The 19,023-nt window shown below is 46.5% G+C and overlaps 1 protein-coding gene across 4 annotated transcripts in view; it reads left to right on the top strand.

The window, feature by feature from the left end:
• Positions 1–19,023, top strand: part of TENM4 (teneurin transmembrane protein 4) — a 356,529-nt gene that overhangs the window by 321,201 nt on the left and 16,305 nt on the right. For all 4 annotated transcript variants that reach the window (XM_040963945.1, XM_040963947.1, XM_040963948.1 and 1 more), the window contains 2 exons: positions 13,907–14,079; positions 18,519–18,754. In XM_040963945.1, the coding sequence (XP_040819879.1) occupies positions 13,907–14,079; positions 18,519–18,754 (409 nt within the window). The remainder of the gene's footprint in view (positions 1–13,906; positions 14,080–18,518; positions 18,755–19,023) is intronic.

Raw genomic sequence — 19,023 nt, 5'->3', positions numbered from 1 at the left:
GTCTCCCAGCAGCTCCAGCAGGTGGGACATAGTGCCCATTTCACAGAAATAGAAGCTGAGGCTCAGAATGACACGTGGGAAACGTGGCAGAATAGGAGTCACAACCTAAAACTGGCTGCTGGACAGCTCACACTTCTGCCACATCAGAGAGCCCTGCCTTCCCCTCCCCTCCCTGCCGAGTTAATCCCAAAAGAACTCCTATCCTTGAGCCCTGGAGTTTTTCTCAAGCTTGATCAAGCATCCGTTTCTCACAGTCCAAGAATCCAGAGGAGAAAGATCTGTAATTGACTTTTAAATGTAATTTTTCACAAAAACTGTCACAGCAGTTTGTACAAAGTTCACTGCCTAAATTCCTCTCTCCCAACAAGGTCCCTGTTAATTACGAAGAAAAGACCAAGATTCAGGAAAACAGCAATTATCTTGATTAACTCATTGAGATGGAAATACGCTAAATAATTCAATTTTCCTCATTGCCCCGGTGGAATCTTGTATACATTATTTAGCCAATACAGAGGTTTCTTTGCAAGAGCAAGTCTGTGCACTCAATTAGTTTCCAAGGTCATTGCTTCAGATCCCAGACCAATTGCTTACACTTCACTGCAACCGTTACCTTCCTCCGCCCGAGACCTACCACCGCTCCCCAACCCTCTACCAGAAAGCCTTTTCACTCGCTTCCTTGTTGAAATATTTGGCCATGGTTGGTGTTTCATGATAAAGAAAAAAATTAAGATTTTTTTGTTTATTTATTTGTTTATTTGAAAGGCATACTTAGAGAAAGGGAGAGACAGAGAAAGAAGAGAGATCTTCCATCTACTGATCACACCCCATATGGCTGGAACAGCCAGCACTGAGCCAGGCTGAATACAGGAGACTACAACTCCATCTGAACCTCCTACGTGGGTGCAGGGGCCCAAACACTCTGGCTATCTTCTGTGGGCTTTCCCAGGTCATTAGCAGGGAGCTGGATCAGAAGTGCAGCAACCAGGACTTGAACCAGCATCCAGAAGGGACACCAACATGGCAGGCAGCAGCTTTTCCCTCTTCAACATAATTCGGCCCCAAGAAAGCGTCTGTGTGATCACTACACCAGTACATTTAGAATTCCAGAAATTTACTTCCTGATAGAACCCAGGAGAAATTCCATTTCCCATTTAAGCTTCACAGAAAGTAGCAGGAATTTTCATCCATGTTTTTGTTGTTGTTGTTTGTTTGTTTGTTTTTGCTTTTGCTTTTATTTCCATGATAATGAAAAATGAGCTTAATAAGCTTCAGACCCCCTTGTAAGCACGCAGCAGAACTGTACCACACACCCATGTTCTTTCTGCTGCACTGGCATGGGTCCCTCTGTTCTCTGTGAGTTACCTGTATTGTAGGCAACTGCTTGAGAGGCACAAGGACAAGTGCACCTTTCTGACTCAGCTCACGTGTTTAAAAGGAAACTGTCTCTGCCATTGTTATTTCAACACTGGTAGTGTCAATACCAGGAACAGCAGCCACATTGTTTGGGTGTGGAAGGTAAGCTCATCAAAGGAGCAGAAATAAGTTTGCCTTGAATAGGTAGGACTCTGTGGCTAGAGAGAAGTCTGGAAATAGGGACCAAGGCCAAGAGAGCCAGAAAAGAAGCTAGATCCCTGAAAATATCCAGGATAGGCTGGCAAATGGCTTGCAGAGTGGGCCAAGGTCAAGTGGCGCAACGTAGATTGGGAACAAAAGGGAAAGTGCCACGCATCTATCTTCAGTGTATGATAGCATGGACTCCAGGCTTGGGATTGGGTGAGCTGCTCCCCACACACTTGCTACCTACACTCTTGTGAGGACGCAGAAAACTGAATGAACACTGCAAGTAGAAATGCTTACAAAATCCCATGCAGGTTCGGAAACTGACTTGCTGGGTGGCCCTGAACCACTAGTTTCCCTTGGCATGGGGGGAGGTGGCTCTGGCCCCCTGTGGTGCCCAGTGACAATCCATTAGAATTATGCTCACATAACTACTGAGAGGCCCTTACTAATTTATTTCTGTATCAAGCTGAGGGATTGCCACTTTGTAGGTGCTCAGTAAATATTTTATGAATGAAATGTAAATTCAGGAAGGAAGGGAGATAAGGAGGGGAGGGAAAAGTGTGCTACAGTGGGAATGCTAGATTGAAATCCAAGCCCCAACACTATGAGTGTTCCAGGCACCAATTAGAATTCAGATGCAGTAGTTCAAATGGAGAGAGTTGGCTTCTGACTCTTGCTTGGACATAGAAGGAAAACCATCCCAACCTTATGCTGAAAGTTAGTCAGACAAAGGAAAAACCCATGGGTTCTCCATAAATGCCTTCCCTGGGGTCCTTGGACAATTGACAGACCCAAACCCAAGGAAAAATGGCTCCTGCAGAAAGAGACAAGGTATGAACAGGGCTTCTGCTAGCAGACCCATATGGATACTGGTCAAAGACTTCAGCCAGCCAAATTGGTAGATATGTGAAGGCTGATAGGAAGCTAGGAAGTCCTTGGAAGCTACAGAAACAGGGAAAGTCTACATCCTCTTCAGCATGTATTTCCCCAAATGTAACCAGGAGCTTCCCCACAGAAAGAGTATTTCAGAAAGTGTCCTGCGTGTTGGACCTAAGAGCAGGATCACCATCTCCTGAGAGGGTGGCAAGGGGCCAGCATGCTCTGTCTCTAGCAGCGTCTCACCTTAGTGCCTGTGAATAAAGCTTTGATCCATTAAGAGGACAGCTCACACTGTCTTGCTTAGACACTGGGGAACCCCTATTCTATGAAATAAAGGTTGGAAAGTAGGAGGAACTACTGTTGGGAGGACAGCAGAAATAGCCACAGGCTCAGAACAGCTCTCCGAGAAGGGACAGGAGTCTGGAAGTGACCACACACGGGTGCCTAAGATAGAGGCTTCTTCAGAACCACTGAGAACTCTCCTGTCACCATCACCACAGCCTGTTGCTGAGAAGACAGGGGTTCAGAGCATGGGAAGAGACCCAGAGAGGCTCTAAAGCTGAGAATGGAGTGGACGTTGGGAAAACCAGCAGTGAAAACCTTCTGGCAAACCACTCCCACACCCTCAATGCTAGCAACACTAGAAAAAGAGAAAGCCTGCATTAAGGTTTCACATAGAAGCCTCAAAGTCAACCCTAATCCTAATTAAATGAACTCAGACCCCCTCCACCTAATCCTAACAGAAGGAAACTCAAACCTATTTCTAGGCGTGCATCTGTTCTTCAGTCTCTGCTGGGCTGCCCAAGATGTCACACTCTCAACTAAACATAAAAAGGGCAAGAAAAAGTAACACATTTCTGGGTGACAAAAGAATTGTCAGAACTCCATTCAGCTATCACACAGATACTGAAACTGTCTTTCAGGGAATTTAAAATAGCTCTAATTATATTAAAGGCTGTAATGGAAAAAAATGAACAATGGATGAGATCAGATGGATAATTTCAGCAAAGAAATGGAAGCCATGAGAAAGAATCATGTGGCAATAATAGAAATAAAAAAACACCGATAGATCAAGCATGTCCTTGATGGGCTCATCACTCTGATGACACAGCTTGACACAGCACAAGAAAGACAGGTCCATGAAAGTTGCCCAAACTAAAACAAAAAGAGAAAAGGGGAAAAAATATAGAACAGAGCTATATTCAAGAGCCATGGAATACTATAAAGCACTATAATATACATGTAATTAGAATTACAGGAAGAGAGGGAACATGGGATAGAAGAGACATTTGAGGAAATTATAGCTGAGAATTACCCATAATTAATAATGGACATCAAGCCACATAACTAGAAAGCTTAGAAAACACCAAATGGAATAAACACACACACACACACACACACCCCTTTAGGTATATCAAATTTAAACCACTAAGTAGAAAGGAAGACAAACATTATAAAACATAATAAAAAGAGGGACAAATTACAATGTATTTCTCATCAGATGCCAAGCAAGTTGGAAAAGTGCTGAAAGGACCCAATGCAGTGGCCTAGAGGCTAAAGTCCTCACCTTGAACACACTGGAATCCCATATGGGCGCCGGTTCTAATCCTGGCGGCTCTGCCTCCTGCTTGTGGCCTGGGAAAGCAGTTGAGGATGGCCCAAAGCCTTGGGTCCCTGCACCCATGTGGGAGACCTGGAAGAAGTTTCTGGGTCCTGGCTTCGGATCGGCACAGCACCAGCTGTTGCGGTCACTTGGGAAGTGAATCAGCGGACAAAAGGTCTTTCTCTCTGTCTCTCTTCCTATCTCTCTTCTCCTCTCTTTATATCTGACTTCTCAATAAAAATAAAATAAATCTTTTAAAAAAAAAAGGGCCGGCACGATGGCGCAGTGGTTAACGTCCTAGCCTTGCATGCCCGGGATCCCATATGGGCGCCGGTTCTAATCCCGGCAGCCCCACTTCCCATCCAGTTCCCTGCCTGTGGCCCAGGAAAGCAGTCGAGGATGGCCCAAAGCTTTGGGACCCTGCACCCGTGTGGGAGACCTGGAAGAGGCCCCTGGCTTTGGATTGGCTCCAGCCATTGCAGCCGCCTGGGGAGTGAGTCATCATCGGACAAAAGATCTTCCTCTCTGTCTCTCTTCTCTGTATATCCACCTTTCCAATAAAAATAAATCTTTAAAAAAAAAGGAAAGAAAAGCACTGAAAGAAACAAGAAAACTGGGCACTCAGACATTAAACTCAGCAAAGATATCTCTCAAATGAAGCCATGTGAAGGATGTAAGACATGGATGTAGAAACTGAGAAAGCATGTTCATTAACTTGATGTTGATGAAAGTGTACTGTTTTTGTCCCCGTTGTGGACTGTATACACTGACTCCATATTTAAGGGAATAAACAATGGAAGTATATCAGAAACTGGTATGTTCAGAGGTGGAGACAGGGAGCGGTATGTTTCTATGCATACAGAACAAGGATGGACTCCCAGTGAAATGGCTGAAGATGTCCTGACAATAGAAAGTTGGACTCTCTGACATTGTCCATTGTCAGGAGATGCTTCAGTGGCAGCATGATGGACTTATGAATGCTCATGAAAGACACCCATTGTAAAACTAGAGGGGAAATCAGTGGGGAAAGGACTGGGATGGGAGATGTCAGTAAACTGTGTCATAAAACAAAAATTTAAAAAGCAGTAATACATTAAAAAAAAAAACTGAGAAACAAGGCTGAGGCACCCAGGAACTAAAAAAAAAAGTGAGTAGCCATCACCAGGCTCAAGGGCAAGGCAGGGAGGAGGAGGGTGTTGTGGCTGAAGCCCAGGAGGAGCTGTAATGGTGAGGGAGAACCACCTGTTGGGAGCTGCTATCATATGTGGATACAGCTGTTGCAGGGATTGTGACACTAAGGGACAAATGATGTGAAAGAAACCTCTCCTCATTGCCCATCATTGCTGCCAAGAGCCTTCATTGGTTTAACCCAACCATAAGCAAGCCAACAAGTATTCCCAGGTGATGCAGCCTCTGGGGGCCAGCCTGTCTGGAAAGCAGCAAGGACAGGGAGTAGATGTAAATGGGGAAGGAGAGAAGAACCAGCCCAGAGACTGGCTGACCATGTAAGTGGTAGGGCCAGAATTCAATCCCAGATTTGCCAGATGTGCAGTCATATTGGAAAGGTTAGGCCTACAGTGGCCACATGGACCAGCTCCTGGGAATTTAGTAGGCTAGAAATTAGAACTTAATTTTACAGTAACTGGACAGCAAGGATAAGGCTTCAAGGCAGAAGCAAAGAAGTGCCCTGGCTTAGCCATGGTTTTGAAATGGCTAAGGATGTAATGATGTCGTCCATCACAGTTGACCTGAGGCCAAGAGGGCAATTGGTGCGTGGGCTGGGAGTTCTAATATTCACATATGATGCAGTGTCCAGTTCCCCTTGCGGATGACGGTCTTGTTTGAAACAATCACAGATCAAAGTCATCAAAATCAGACCTTTTATTTTCCAACTTCAGGTCAGCAAAAGTTTAGCAGCAGAGATGGCAATTTGGCATTTTCCTCTTCAGCTGTACATAGAAAGTGGCTCAAGATGAACTGGCAGGGGTGAAGTAAAAAACCTTGACATATGTGCAAAGATACCCTTTAACAGTCCTCTTCTGAGAGCCAAGTTCACAGCAGCTGTATGAATCTTTTATGTACTTTCTTTCACTGTGCTCCAAAGATGCTTTGGGAAAATGGAGTAAAGAAGTCAGTGGAAGGAGATTATGAAAAGCTACTCATCTGGCCCTCTCTATCAAAGCCCCCAAAACCACGGTTGGGGTTGGGAAGAGGCATTTTCACAGGAGGTTACAGCAGAAGCAAAGCAGAGCATCTGGCAGAGAAAGTTGCCAATCTTCTTGAAACCTTTGCAACTTTATTTTTAGATTTATTTTTCTTATCTGAAAGGCCGTTTCAGCGAGAGAGGTCTTCCATCTACTGGTTCACTCCCCAAAGGGCCACAACAGTCAGGGCTGGGCCACACCCACGTGGATGCAGGGCCCAAGCACTTGGACCATCTTCTGCTGCTTTCTCAAGTGCATTACCAAAGAACTAGATCAGTAACAGAGCAGCCAGGACTTGAACCAGAGCCTATATGGGATGCCAGTACTGCGGGTGGTAGCTTTACCCACAAAGCCACAATGTCAGTCCCATCCCTTGAAACTTTTAAACACCCTTTCTTTTCTGTCACAATAAAGAACATGAAGACTCGGATTTACATTAGCATCATTTTATGTGTAGGCTAATCAAAGAGTGCATTAAGGTCAGACATACATGAATTTTCAGTATTACTCCTCTGCTAGGTGTGTGAATTTAGGCAAGCTGTTTACATTCTTTAAACCTTCTCTTTACCATATGTGAAATGTTGACAATAATGCCCACCTTGGAGGATGGTGCTAAGCCTGGTGCCAGGTTACATAAGGTACTCTGTCAATTACTGAGTGTTCTCTTCCATATCTGGAGGGAGGAAGGTCAAACAGGTGAAGTTCATAGTTGCTCTTCATCTAAATCTTTTAAAAAATTAGTAGTAGTATCTGCTATTTAGTTGTATTGTTAGTCCATTTGTTTAACAAATATGTACTAAATAACTAAATATTTCTACATGCTGGATATGGAATTCAGGAAAGGTCCCTCCCCTCCTGGAGCAGCAAGAGACAGACAACAAACAGGTGATCATATGAGCAAGCACTAAGTACATGGAAGCTGTGTAAGGAGATGGGAGGGCCTGGCTGCCTTAGAAACATTGGGTCACGGAAGGTCGCACAGGGAAGTGACACATGAACTGACCTGGAACATAGATGATGAAAAGAATCAGCCATGTCAGTGCCAGAGGAGGGAGTGCTCTTTGCAAAGGCACAGCAGGCGTGAGCACCCCTGGTGTGGTTGGAGCTCAGTGTGTCTGGGGGACAGGAACAGATGTGGTAGAACTCGGAAAAACTGCAGGAGTAAAGTTCAAGGGGAAATCACATAGGCAGGGAGGAGCTGGCCAAGCAGTCATGGCTCAGACCCAATCCTGAGCATGCCGCTGCCAAGCATACTCAGTTCTGGGGTGTAAGCACGAAGCCAGTGGCCTGGGCCCTGAAGGCTCTGGGAGAAGCATGCATTGGTTCCCTCCTTTGGTGTTCCCTGTGTCCCTGAGTTAGGTGTGATTATCCCCACTTAGGGAAAGCAGACGCTTCCAGAAGCCATACCCTATAACCTGCCTTCCTTCACGCCCCTTGTGGCAGAGGAGAAAAACAGAACTGAGACCGTTGCCAGCAAGTACAGAGCTTGGACTCAAAGCGGAGACTGGCTGCCTCCAAAGGCCTTCCACAGCAACTGCTCCCTGCACTCCTCTTGGCCAGAGACAGGAAATTTGCCAGTGCTTTGTGCATTTCCCCAATTAAAGCTGTGACAAACATAATTAAACCGTTGTCTAGCAGTCACCAGTCCTAGGACCAGCCACTTAATGCAGAGAACTGAAAGCTGCTAGCAGCCCTCTGCACTCTGCAGGCCTTCGGCTGCTCCGTGGCAGAGCAGAGAACCCCCTGCCCCACTGCCCAGTTCCCCACCAACCCCCACACCCCCCACACACACTCACACACACACATAGACTCATGTCTGGTGAGACTGCACATACTGACCAAGCAGCAGAGGGAGCTCGTGGCAGTTCTCAAAGCTCTGGAAGGTCCTGAAATGAATGAGTAGGAGACAAAGTCATACAAATTGGTTGTTCTATTTGATGTTCATTTAATTAAGACATTCAGCCCTTCTAATGGAAAACGTGAGGAATGGAATTTACTGGTTTTGGTCGTCTCATATGAAATGAAAACCAGATCTCAAAGGCGTGGGGCCTTTTCATTGTATCTTCTACAGGCTCGATTTAATTATACATCACAGGCTACCTCCAATAGTAATTAACAATTGCCAGCCTCCATCCGAAATCCTCTTTCTGTCCTAGGGACTGAAACTCCAGGGAGATGCCCAAGGGAGATTGGTGAGTGGAATAAGCTGGGTCCGGATCAGTGCATTCCATGCGTGTTTTTCCCACGCCTACTGTGTATCTGCCTACTGCCAGCTGGTGACCGAGAGCCAGTCCTCCAGGGACACACTGCTGGCACTGCTGGTAGACAGCGATGGCAGACTCCAGGTGGTGTGGATCAAGATTCCCAGCCAGGTGATCTGACCCACACACATGTCCTGATCGTGGGTGCCCACTGACCTGGGAGGAAGATAACTTGCACCATGGCTCTGCAGCCCAGGGGAGGAGTTCTAGAACAGAGCCACGTGCTGAGTGCCCTGGGGAGATTGACAGGAGAAGTCAGCAGGGCTTTAGGAGGTGGCATTGGTGCAAGACCTGGTGAAGGGTGATATTCAGGTGACACTGGACCCTCATTAGTAAACCTCACTTCAAGTCTGACCTGTAAGACTCCAAGACCACACTGAAAGGACCTTGCGTGTTATAATTAAATAAAACTCTTAAGTCATGGTCTTATGATAAAAAGTATGTACCAAGGCAACAGGGGCTCAAGAAATCAGACTAGCACACATGCCCAGCCCATGAGATTCAGACTGAAATGGATCTTCCTGTTGCCTTAAAAGATGGCTTGGGTAACTGGTATTATGGTAGTGTGGGTTAAGCACCCACTTGAGGCACTTATATCCCATATAGGAGTGCCTGAGTTGAGTCTGGGTTCCTCCTCTCCCATCTGGCTTCCTGAGAATGTGCCTGGGAAAGCAGCAGTCAATGGCTCAAGTGCATGGGGACCTGCCACCCACCTGGGAGACCTGGATAGAAGTCCAGGCTCTTGGCTTCAACCCTGGCCCAGCTGTTGAAAGTGTCTGGTGAATGAATCCCTGGATGTGTGGGATCCCTCCCTCTGCCTCTCCCCTGCCCTGTGTCACTCTACCTTCCAAATAAGTAAACCTCTTTTTTTAAAAAAAGGTTGATTCAGAATCTGACAGGACTCTTAAGTAATCATGAACCACAGATTTAGTGAAGATGACCAGGGCAAAATTGGTCTCTAAGATCCTGCTGTTTAACTTAGAAACTAGAAGTGCTCTAATAATATTTTGCTGGAAAGGCCTGGAAATGTGACTGACAGCTTATACTATAAGCAGAACTTGCCTGTAAATGCCAATATGAAAGAGTCTGTCTCCCTCTCCCCCTTTCTCTCTCTCTCTCTCTCGCTCTCTCTCTCTCAACCTCCCTCCCTCTTTCCTCTCTCCCTCCCTTTCCCTTCTCCCTCCTTCTCCCCTCCACCTCCCTCTTTTCCTCCCTCCATTCCTTTCTCTCTCCCTCCCTCGATTTCTCTCCCTCTTCCCCCCCCATCCTCCCTCTCTCCTTCTTCATCCCTCCCTCCACCTCCCTCTCTTCCCCCCTCCTTCCTTTCTCATCTCTCCATGAGTTACAGATCTATGGCTCACTCCCCATATGGTTCCACTGGCAGGGACTGTGCCAGGCCAAAGCCAGGAACCAAGAGCTTCTTCCAGGTCTCCCACATGGTTTCAGGAGCCCAGGCACTGGAATCATTCTCTTCTACTTTCCCAGGTGCATTAGCAGGGAGCTAGATCAGAAGCAGAGCAGCCGGAACAACAAACTGGCTCCCTTCTGGGATGCTAGCATTGCAAGTGATAGCTTTTTACTTCCTGTGCTACTTTTGCTGACCCAATAAAATAAATCTGAAAAACAAAAGACCTCTGCACAACATGACTTTAGTTATTACAGACCCCTGCTCACTAAGAAAAGCATACTCATTTAGTGCAGAAAATCATGGAAATAGAAAATAGAGGTTAAATAAGCAGTTAAAAATCACCTGTAACCCTGGCTACCAGAGAAAGCCACTGTAAACATTTTTGTTGATTTCCTGCCTATTCTGGTGTCCTGTGCCATAAGGTCATAGAGAACATGCCCAGCCTCTCTCAGGGCTGAGCGGGGAATGCTCTGAGAATCTCCAGGTGATGGGGTTCTATGCAGAACCCCTCCATCTTCACCACAGGACCCACCATCCCTGCCAGCTGCTGCCTCTCAGAACTAGCCCTGTACCTTGCCTCAAAGGACCTCCAAACCTTGGGCTGGAGCAACCTTATCCTAGAAGACCCAGATTTGGCACCTATGAAAGAGAAAGGAGAAACCACGACTGTAGATGGGTTTCTGCAATGCCCTGTGCCCACAGCCTCTGGGAGAGCCCCTGTTCCAGGGCTGCAGACAGCTGCACCAAATCCTGGCCTATGACATGGAATAGAGACCACTGTGCCATGGGCCATCCTGGGAAGGGCCACTGATTCTCTATCTCAGGCCTCAGCAGTAGAGACTCAACTTTCCATTGTCCTTTGGCCGTCCTGTAGAAGTAGTCTTAAAGCAAAACCTGTGGTGTTGCATTCAAAAGACCTTTACAGGAGCAGGCATTTAATTTAATGGTTCAGAAGCTACTTGGGGGATTGGCATGGTAACCTAGTGGCTCAGTTCCTCACCCTGCCCACACTAGGATCCCATGTAGGCACCAGTTCTAATCCTGGTGGCCACATTTCCCATCCAGCTTCCTGCTTGTGGCTGGGGAAAGCAGTTGAGGATGACCCAAAGCCTTGGGACACTGCACCCACATGGGAGACCCCAAGGAAGCTTCTGGCTCCTGGTTTCAGATCGGCTCAGCTCCAGTCATTGTAGCCACTTGGGAAGTAAATCAACAGACAGAGGATCTTTCTGTCTCTCCTCCTGTCTGTATATCTGGCTTTCCAATGCAAATAGATAAATCTTTAAAAAAAAAAAAAAGATGCCACTTGGGATACCTACATCCCAGATCAAAGTTCCTGGATTCAAGTCCTCGCTCTGTTCCAATTCCAACTTCCTTCTGATGCACACTCTGGGAAGAAGCAAGTGGTGACTCAAGTGCTTGGGTTCCTGCCACTCAAGGTAGGAGACCTGGATTGAGTTCCTAGCTCCTGGCTTTGGCCTGGCCCAGGCCGATCTGTTTCTGGTTAACTGGAGAATAAACCACTGAATGGAAGAGCTCTTCGTTACTACTCCAATTGTTCCTTCCAAATGCAATAAATCCATAAGTAATAATTCTTTAAAAAAAAAAAAAGCAGTTAGCACCTCGATTGCAGCAAGAATGGTTAGGCTGAGGATCGTGCCAGTCAATGCATGTCAGTCAAACGTGCTGGCACCACATCTTGCCTTGCACAGGAAACTGCTCAACAGAACTTCAAGTCTCCCCTCCTAGGTCTCTCCCTGAAGGCCTCAAAGCTACAGAATTAGGAGTCCCAGCAAGAAGCCAGGCCCAGCAGAAGGAGCGAAAAGAACCAGGGTGGACCTGAGTTGTCTCACTCTGGATTATCCCTTTGTGAAAGCTGCCTAGGGACCCACATGCCAGCTTTGTCCCAGAAACAAAAACAGAGCCCAATAGGGAGGACACAGGTGGGAGTACGCCAAGAATCACCACAACATGAAAAGAAAAGATGTTTATTTTGGTGCAAGGAGCATTTGAAATCCATGCTTAGTTTTTCATGCTTTTCATAACATGAACTTTGTATTTCTCATGAACTTTGCATGTGTGAGTTTCAAAGTTTTTTACACCAAAATCTTTTATTTCCAACTTGCCATGAGCCTTTGTAAATTCTCTCACATGTGGCTCACCCCATGCTACAACCTCACACATGAACAGACATAAGAAATATGTAGACAAATTTTTTCCCATTTATACACAAGTACAAAAAGGCTATGTAAGCTCTTGGCACTTTGGGCTCACCTAATTAATGAGGGTAATTTAAATGCTATTAACCCATTTCATGCCATGCCCCAACCACACCTACCACAGGGAAAAATGCATGCAATGGATTCTTGCTAAAAGATGGAGCAGAAATATACCATCCTTTGGACACAGAAGCTGGTGGCCATAGGGAAGCAAATAGATCTGAGTTTGGATTTTGATTCTAGCACCCTTACCAGCTTCATGACTTTGAACAAGTGACTTCACTCTTCCTAATTTCTGACACTCTCCCTAAAAGAAAGTAAAAGTCATCCCTTGTCATCCACTGGATCCACCCGAGAGGTATCAAATCCGTAAACTCTCCAGTCCCATACCTAAAATGGTGTAGTATTTGCATATATGTAACACCCATCCTCTCCTATACTGTGTCATCTTTAGAGTAGCTACACCTCCCAAGACAATGCAATTCATTGTTACATTGTAAGGAGTTAGGAAGTAAGGCCAAGAGAAGAAGTCTGTACACGGAATTCAGGCACAGTATTTCCTAAGAATTTTCCATCTGCAGTTGGTTGAGCCTCAGTACAACGAAGCAGCAGATGTGGAGGGTCAGCTATGCATACCTTTTAGACTAGGAATAAGTGAAGATGAAATGGGAAAACTGTGTTAAGTGAAAATTACATGAAAAGATGTATGAAAGCAACTAGTCCTACTATCATCATGCACCAACAGTGTGCCGGGAGGGTGCTAAAGAGACTCAAGAATGGGTTAGGATGCTTTAGAAACACTATGTCCCACTAAAGCTGTGAATGTTGGGAGCCACTGGTGTATAGGCAGTTGGTGAGGAGGGGATCACAAGACTCCACCTGTTTAGTGCTGACTTGGATTCAGAGGCTCCTTTGCCCAGGATCTATAGTATCCTGCAAAATCTCTGGGGAAAGCTTCCAATCAATAGTGGTTTTTAAGAAAAGTCTCTATTGGGCCCAGCACAGTAGCTTAGTGGCTAAAGTCCCTTGCATGTGCCAGGATCCCATATGGGCACAGGTTCCTATACCAGCATCCCCATTTCCCATGCAGCTCCCTGCTTGTGTCCTGGAAAAACAGTAAAGGATGGCCCAAAGCATTGGGACACTGCACCCACATGGGAGACCTGGAAAAAGCTCCTGGCTTCAGACTGGCTCAGCTCCAATCATTGTTACCACTGAGGAGTGAATCAGTGGATGGGAAATCTTCCTCTCTGTCTCTCCTCCTGTCTGTATATCTGCCTTTCCAAAAAAAAAATAAATAAATAAATCTTTAAAACAGAAAGAAATAAATAAAAACCTCTATCAGAAGTTCTGAGGGAGTTTTCAGAATATTGAAGTTTGAATATATAACTTCTGGGGAGACCCACCTTCAGCCCCTCACACAGAGGTTCTGGGTGGGTGGTCTCATCATACATCACTGCCCTCTCACTCCCTCTCCTCCCCTTGCTCCAGGGGAATCCTCAAGTGCAGACACGGGACCCCTTCACAGGCTTCTTACAATAATCCAGTCTGGAAGGACTACCAGGGGTGAACCGTGTTCCTGCTGTGGGGATTCAGCAGGTGAGTCAGACTCTGCAAACTCTGTGTGCCACCCATGCGGGTGATACAGGAGACAGGGAGTAAGAACCCGACCAGGAAAGAGTCGAGCACACCAATCCAGAGCAGAATGTGCCGGGATCCTGCCATGGCACCTTTCCATTGCAGTCACTCAGTGCTCCCCTCTTGATTTCCAGGTACGACAGCTTTGGCCGCTTGACAAATGTGACCTTCCCTACTGGCCAGGTGAGCAGTTTCCGAAGCGATACAGACAGCTCTGTGCACGTCCAAGTCGAAACTTCCAGCAAGGATGACATCACCATCACTACCAACCTGTCAGCCTCAGGGGCCTTCTACACGCTGCTGCAAGGTAAGGCACATGGGCCCTTGAAGGTGGGGACCAAGGGTAGGGGAGGTGGAGGGACACCTGTGGAGGAGGATAGCCCTGGAAGCCAGCAGCCTCAGGGGCTGCCCAAGAACAGACAGGCGTTACACCTGCTTTTGCTCTGTTTTACAACACATGCCAGCCTGTTTCAAGAAGTTCTTTCTAGAAGTTTTAGTGCAATACTTCATTGTCCTGTCCCATTATCATAAGGACAAAGGAGAGAGAATCCTTGGCTGCTAAGCCAGATGATCCTGCCATTCTAAAGGCTGAGTGTGCATGCTAGGATAGGGCCTGGCAAAGAGGAAGGACGGGGCCCTCCTGTCGCCCTCCCTCCCGCCGTGGATTCCAGAGAAGGCGTGCTCTCTTCTTCCACATCATCCCTGCTACGAGTAGCTCTTTCAACACTGGGTCAATCATTGTGATGGCATCTTACTATAAACTGTCTGCCTCCGTTGTCCTTCGGGGACATAGCAAGATCGAACAGGCGGATTCAGTAACCTAGGACAAAGTCATCACCACTGCCTGATGTTTCCCATTCTCCAGGTGGCTCCTTGCACTCCCGAAGGCTTTGGCCCAGAATAGTCAGTGCAGGAGATGGGGCTGGGAACCAGCATGCCCAGTTCTAGTTCTGACTCTGCCACCACAGCACCCAGCATGGCTCCCAATTTCCTCCCATGAGGGGACTTACTAACTCTTCTTCTCCAGGAAAAAAAAAAGCAAACGGAAGCTGTGGGAAACTGTGCGGGCAGTGTGAAGAGCAGGGAGCTGGGTAGAGAGCCCTGGGACTTCTCTGGCACAGGTTCCTCCCAGGGAGTGCCTTGTGTGGAGCCACTCCTCTTTTCCTCTACCTCAGTTTCTACATCTGCAAAATGGGGCTGATTCCACACAGATTCCAGCAACCACAGACAGAAAACCCTCAAAGAGTGCCTGTACTGAATATGTGCAGACATTTCTTTCCTGTCATTATTCCCTAAACAATACAGTATAGCAATCATGAGGAAGCTTCAAAATGTAAGTGTACGCTGGTGCAAAAAGGCTTGAAACTCATGCAGTTTTCATCTGTTGATTTTTCCATGAACTTTTTGAACATCCTACCTCTGCCCACCATAGTTCTGCCTCCACACAATGTTCAGGTCATCTGATTGGCCCACACAGGTAAAGAGACCAGCATGGGCCAGGCCCATAAGGCTGCTCGATATGTACTTGTCAGCTTAACCAGCAAGCTGTTTGATTTGCCATAAGAAACAAATGTACATTTTTACCTACCACCACTTGTATACCCTTATGTGGTCCTCTGCCTTCCAGATTACTCAAAGAATAATGGGGTTCCCAGGAAAAGAACCTCAGTCCTGGGGTACCTTCCCCACCAGGCACATTCAGGAGTAGACTGGGACATGCTTCAGAAATCTGGGGGTCTTTGCCAAACCCAAGTGCCAGTTCCCAGGCAGTAGGGTCCTGCCTGACCAAGGACAGCAGTGTCATCCATTTCCCTGCTTTCTTCCCTGGGGTTCAAGAACATCTTCACCTGTGCACTCCACTGATTGCAAGCCTTCCTCTCAAAAGTTGCTGCAGGCTGTCCTATTCAGACAGCATTTTTTTTTAACCCCAAAGGACAACATCCCTCCGTTTTAGAGCGTGCTGTCAGTTTAATAACAGCTTTTCAAATAGTGGGAAAAAGACAGAGTACTTGAAACACACCCATGGATTGTCAGACACCAGCCAATTTCATAACCATTAAGAAATGAAAAAGGTAAAGGCCATCTTAGAGCCAGCAAGCACAGGAGCTGCTCTCCCCCTCCACCACCTGGTACCTCTGCCAAGCTCCCTTATCTTCTCATATACCAGGCCTGGATGCTGAGTCCTGCAGCCACCTCGGCAGAGTCTTTGGAGAAAGCTCTTTGGCTTCATCTTAGGGCTAAACCATGGGAAGTCATAAGGAGTGACTGCTAATAAGTGGCGCCCATGGAAAGTCACAGATCACATTAAACAGGTGCCATTAGGCATGCGGTTCTGCCAACACTGCTGTGCCCACAAGCCCTGGTAATGAATACATGTGGATTCAGCGAGGAGCGACTCAGAGAAAGAAAGTGACCCAGGCTCTTTCTTCAAAAGAAGCAAAAGAGATTGTTGGTGAATAATGCATAGCAGGTTTGAAGCAGATTTTAGAGTTCAGTGTATATGCACAAGGTGGGGAGGTAGAAAGAGACAGAGGGGAGGGAAGAATGAGAGAGGAGCTAGGTTGAACCATTTGAGCAGGGAAGGTTTGGTGAGCATTTCTCAGAAAGCTACTACCTTACTGTGTAGTGTAACCTGAGCGTATCTAGTTCAATCCAGCAAATATTTGCTGAACACATGCAATTATAGCAACAGTAATCACTAATATTTGGGGACACTTACTAACTGTAAAGTGTATGCTTAGCATCTTACATTCATGCACAGATTGAATTGTCACAGCAAGCCTATGAGACCAGGGTTGTTCCTATATCTGTTTCCCACATGAGGGCAATGCAGGGTCAGGAGCATGTCCCAAGTCACAACTAAAGGGATTTGGGGTCTGAATAGGTTCTGTGACCCACTCTTTGAACTGCTAATCTAAGGAAATGAGGATATTGCCATGTTAGAAGACTACGATGGGTACTGGAAAGGCTCTAGGCAGCAGGTGTGTAGACTGGGGAGGCAGGCAGAAGAGTCACAGTGAGAAGCACGTGTGACAGCAGCTAGCATGGTGCCAAGCACATGGAACTAGTGTGAGCTAACTTTGACATCACGTTTCCTGTGAGCCAAGCAATGCTGGCAACTCTGGGTTTCTATTTTCCCACTCGAGTCTCGGGCATCCCTATAGGAAGTCATTGTGCAGAAGCACAGCTGTGATTCCCCAGTGCACAGCTGAAGCGGCAGAGGCAGACAGGACAAAAACATGGCCATGGTCTGAGCACCAGGACCTGAGCCCACAGAACCTGGCCCCCGCAGCTGTCATTTGGATCCCTGTGCAGTCAGCATTCACATATCTGAGAATGTGTTCATTCATGCGTATCACTACAAGGCCACTAGTGAGACCCCTGTTACAGCTCGGGAGCAGACAGGGCAGCCTGTTCTTCGCCCAGAGGAACAGAGAAACATCTAGAAAGGGGTGATATTTAAACCAGGCCTCAGAGGAAGGACCTGAGTGAGGGGCAGTGCAGACAAAGGGAGTGATGAGGAAGCATGGTAGAAGAGATCAGAGGCAAACATAGAGACTCCAGAAGAGGACTCCATGGACACTTTACAGGTGGAATTCACTTTGGTCCCCAGTAGTCTCTTCTGGGTAAAGACACAATTGAAATATTTAAAACACTTTAAAATTATACATATTTTGAAAAGTATTTATGTATATATGTTTATATACACATATATAGGGTGATGATCATATATACAGAAAGATTACGATTTTATATATATATATATGTATATATATATATATGATTCTTTGATTTTATATGGGAGGCATTCTGCCAATGATTACAAATGGGGCTATTTTTGTGCCTTTGTTACCCTAGAATCTATTTACAGCTTTAAAATCATTCAGTCCTTGACTCTGATAATCCTACTCTCACAGGTCTATTTTGGTTAAATAATCCAAAATGCAAATATTAACTTTTTAAAACTATTTGAATTTAGATATATTCACACACTATACTGCTCAATGACTTTTTGTATGTTTACCAAGTTGTACAGCCAGCACCACTGCCTCATGCTGGACCCTTTGTATGACCCCAGGACGGAATTCCACACCAGCCCTCCACATCCCCCTTGCACTTGGCAGCCAGTAATCTACTTTCTGTCTCTGTAAATTGGCCTGTTCTTGACACATCATGTAAATGGACTCGTAAAACAGGTGGTCTGTGTGGCTGATTCTCTCACTTAGTGTATTTATCTGTACTGTTGGTTGTGAATGTGAAAAACTAGAAACTGAGTAATCTATTTGCTTAAATATAGTATATACGGTTATGAAAATGCATTTTATGCAAAATATTTAATGAGGCGCTAAAATACAATGACCAGTGGGATACTCCATAAACAACTGCATTAAGCTAGAACTGCACTGGGAAATATCCTATAATCTATAAATTAAAAAAGAGAAAACACTTCCAAGAAATTTGCCAGTACTGAGGTTATAGATAACCTCCAGTTACAAGGGATCATCAAACAGTTCATGGAAAATGTGTCTTATGGGGAAAAAAAAAAGGCATGGGTCTGAATTGATGCATCCAAATCCACTTGTCCTATAAATCTTTTTCTACAAACTTTGGGAATTACCTTTGGACTTTCCTAGTCTTCTTCGGGGGTAGTGATTTGCTTCCATAGTTGGAATGGACAACACTTCAGTCCATCCGTGTCTCCATCCCTGTACCTCCTGAGCAGCATATGCCTCTCCTGTCCCCCAGACCAAGTGCGTAACAGCTACTACATCGGGGCGGATGGCTCCCTGCGGCTGCTGTTGGCCAATGGCATGGAGGTGGCACTGCAGACGGAGCCCCACCTGCTGGCGGGCACCGTGAACCCCACCGTGGGCAAGAGGAACGTCACCCTGCCCATTGACAATGGTCTCAACCTCGTGGAGTGGCGGCAGCGCAAGGAGCAGGCTCGGGGCCAGGTCACTGTCTTTGGGCGCCGGCTGCGGGTAAGCAGATCTCCTGGGGGCGACTGCATCCTGGGGTGGTGGGGGAGGGCCAGGAGAAATGAGCTCTGCTTCCCAGCCTCTGCCTGGGGTCTCCGTGTCCTCTAGAGAAGTGGGTCCCTGAAGCTCAGGCCATGACAGCCTGGGCAAATCATTGTAGTTTTCATCTCTGAAAACATTGCTGGCTCCTAGGTCAGCCAAGTCTGAGCCAAATATCCTCATGTTCCTCGTCATCCCGGAGGGAACTTGGGCAAGTCAGCCATCTTCAAGCC

Source organism: Ochotona curzoniae, unplaced genomic scaffold (genome assembly GCF_017591425.1).
Source record: "Ochotona curzoniae isolate NIBS_2020 unplaced genomic scaffold, NIBS_Ocur_1.0 scaffold_3223, whole genome shotgun sequence".
In the NCBI taxonomy this organism is placed as follows: Eukaryota; Metazoa; Chordata; class Mammalia; order Lagomorpha; family Ochotonidae; genus Ochotona; species Ochotona curzoniae.
This window is presented reverse-complemented; position numbering and strand designations above follow the sequence as displayed.